Consider the following 2,761-nt stretch of genomic DNA (forward strand, 5'->3'; position numbering starts at 1 on the left):
AATTATGCAAAAACCGAAGTCTCTCTTTGGTTGGTCTCTCTCTCTTGAAATCCGTTTTTCTAGAGAAAAAGAAGATTGAAACCCTCGAAAAATGACTACGATCTTAGGATTCCTTAGCGCAAATGATTGATTCAATCATGCATTTCTCTCACACACAAGAACGCCAAACCAAACAAAAAAATGGGGCACAAAATGCCTAGTAAGAAAAAATCTGAAGAGCCACAAAAAATTAGTGAACCTAAACATCGATTCGTCCTTCTCACAAAATCCTTATTTAGCAACCAATGACCCACCATTGAAACAGAAAAACGACCAAATTGTACTGAATCACTAGAAAAAAGAAAATAAAGAAAAATCATCTCTCCAACATCTTCAATTGGCAAACAGAAACAACAAAAGATGGCAACGAATCCTTCAGCAGGAATGATCCATTCTATTAATAGAAGAAGAAATACAAGGAGAGAATAACCCAAGAAAGAAGCAGGAGAAAATTACCACCCTCTCTCTCCAGCAACTTTCTCTTTCTCTAGATCCTCCTATTCACTATCTACAGAGACGATGATTGGTGATTTGATGGTAGTGATGATCCGTGAACCACCCCCCGCCCCCAACAACAAAAAGGACGATCCCCAAAAGGCAAACAAATATTTTTTCCCCTCACTTACTCACACCGTTAGGCCTCTTCTCCTCCCCCTCCGCACCGTCCTTGCCTACATGCTTCACCTTGCTGAAGCTCCTCCCTCCGCCCTTGGCATGGAGGTGCGACGCGGCACTTTCCGCAACGCCGACGGCCGCGGCGGAGGCCATCTCCATGTGCGCGATCCTCACCGCCCCAATGAGCCTCTCCGGCAGCTCCTCCTCCGCCTGCACCTCCACCACGAACCCCATATCGATCGTCACCGCCGTCACGTACCCGAGAGCGAGGTGCAGCACGGCGTTCGCCAGCGCTGACGAGCCGATGTCGACATCGATCTCGAGGTAGCTCGGCCGCCGGACGTAGCGGATCTCGAGTGCCCGGCCGAGCAGGCACGCCGCGTAGTTGCCGACGGCCGCCCGGACGATCCACGGCCCGCGGAAGATCCGGTTCACGATCTTGAACCGGGCGTTCCGGAACTCGTCGTCGCCATGGACGAACCGGTAGAGAAGCGACCCGGACGGGATGGGCGCGTCCGAGCCGAAGTAGAAGACCGCGCTGTGGTGGTCGCGGCTGGGGATCTGGAGGTTCACGGCGAGGACGAAGGCCTTGAGTGACTCGCCCCGGGACTGGGCCTGGCGGAGCGCGGCGGCGATGCGGTTGTCTTGCCGGCCGAGGACGTCGTCGAGCCGGACGGAGGATCGGAGCCAGTCGACGCCAAGCGGGGCGAGGAGGTAGGCCGGATCGGCAGGGCTCTTCTGGCGCCGGGCGAAGAAGTTTGGGCCGCGCACGCTGAAGACGTCGCCCGGCGGCGACGCCCACCCGTTGGTCCCCGTCTGGAGGTCGACTCGCCGGAGCGACCCGCCGGACCGCGCCTCCTCCATCCACCCGGGCTCCGCTTCCTCCCCACCGCCACCTCCGGACCCCATCGGCGACTCCTTATCCTTCGTCGTCGGACACATCTCTCCGGCGGTGCTGCGGCCGATGCTCCTCCTTGACCGCCGCTGGTGGTGGTGGATGATCTCCTCCTCTAAGGAAGGGAGAAGCAAGGTACAAAAGGTGAGGGGCAGTTTAAAATTACCCCTGATACTAATAGAAATTACAAGATACCTAGACCAATGAATTAAGGACCGATTAGGTAGTCGGGTTGGAATAGTAGGGATCCGAGTAGTATATGGACCGGGTTTGGTGTGTAAATTTTCAAACCAGTCCCATGTCCGACCCGTGCAAATTAAGATACGCAAATTTTCAGTATAAAGAATATAAAAAACTAATATTTTACTGGGGCTTGTACATACGTAGTATATATCTAGATTCTAGAGTCCAAGTGTATCTTAGTTAACTGAAAATTGTATTTTTTTGTTTTTTTATAATGTCTTTTGTAGATTAACTAATTAATTGATTATTTATTTGTAGAATGTATGTATTCTTTTGTCATATTTTGCCCAATGCGTTTTAAGATCAAAACTTGAGCTTAGTCATATTACATTATTCATATTTGGTTTTTATATCAAACATTTTGAAGTATACAAGAATATATTATGGTACTATGCAGTTCTTAACTAATTTTCTTTATTATTGAAAACATGTTTAGACGACACTTTGTAGTTCTTCATTTTTTTTATCCTTGCTAGTATTGTTTATTGTTGTAGAAACTATTTCTCGTTTTTATTGTGCATTTGTGCCTACCTAGCTTAAATTCTTGGCTCCATCCTTAGTATTGGTACTTCAAGGTCAAGCTTGGATTCAGATACACCCAAGGTCCAACTCAGGTCCAACCCGTTGGCAACCCTACTAGTGATTGTGAGGTTTCAAAAGGATTGGGTACGAACTGGATTGTGCTAGGTCCTAATTCGTAATGCAATAGTTCCAAACCCATGTCCAAATATGTGGGTTTGAATCAGTACCCTAATTTTATATGGTAATATGGAGCAGGTTCAAAAGGAAAATTTTCAGCACCTAAAGTTTATGGATTAACTGTCGTGCTTGAGAATTTTTAATGATAAAATTTGAGATTTTTACATAAGATTACGTAAGTTTAGATCTAAGAGTGACCCAAACTAGTCGGGTTCGAGTTCGATATGGGTTGAAACAAACCAAACCCGATATCCGATTTGAATCGAAGAT

The 2,761-nt window shown here is 47.6% G+C and overlaps 1 protein-coding gene across 1 annotated transcript; it reads right to left on the reverse strand.

Annotated features, from left to right (window-relative positions):
- Nucleotides 1-400: 400 nt before the first annotated feature.
- On the reverse strand, nt 401-1,633 carry LOC149851189 (protein ENHANCED DISEASE RESISTANCE 2-like). Its single transcript, XM_090013954.1, has one exon. It carries the CDS (start codon nt 1,594-1,596, stop codon nt 658-660), a length of 939 nt encoding a protein of 312 aa, XP_089870080.1. The 5' UTR covers nt 1,597-1,633; the 3' UTR covers nt 401-657.
- Nucleotides 1,634-2,761: the final 1,128 nt, after the last annotated feature.

The sequence above is a fragment of the Nuphar pumila genome, chromosome 1, assembly GCF_984573655.1.
Source record: "Nuphar pumila chromosome 1, dmNupPumi1.hap1.1, whole genome shotgun sequence".
NCBI lineage: Eukaryota > Viridiplantae > Streptophyta > Magnoliopsida > Nymphaeales > Nymphaeaceae > Nuphar > Nuphar pumila.

Bases quoted from the DNA above. Each gene is read 5' to 3' on its own strand.
- LOC149851189 (XM_090013954.1), bottom strand. From the start codon at position 1,596: ATGTGTCCGACGACGAAGGATAAGGAGTCGCCGATGGGGTCCGGAGGT.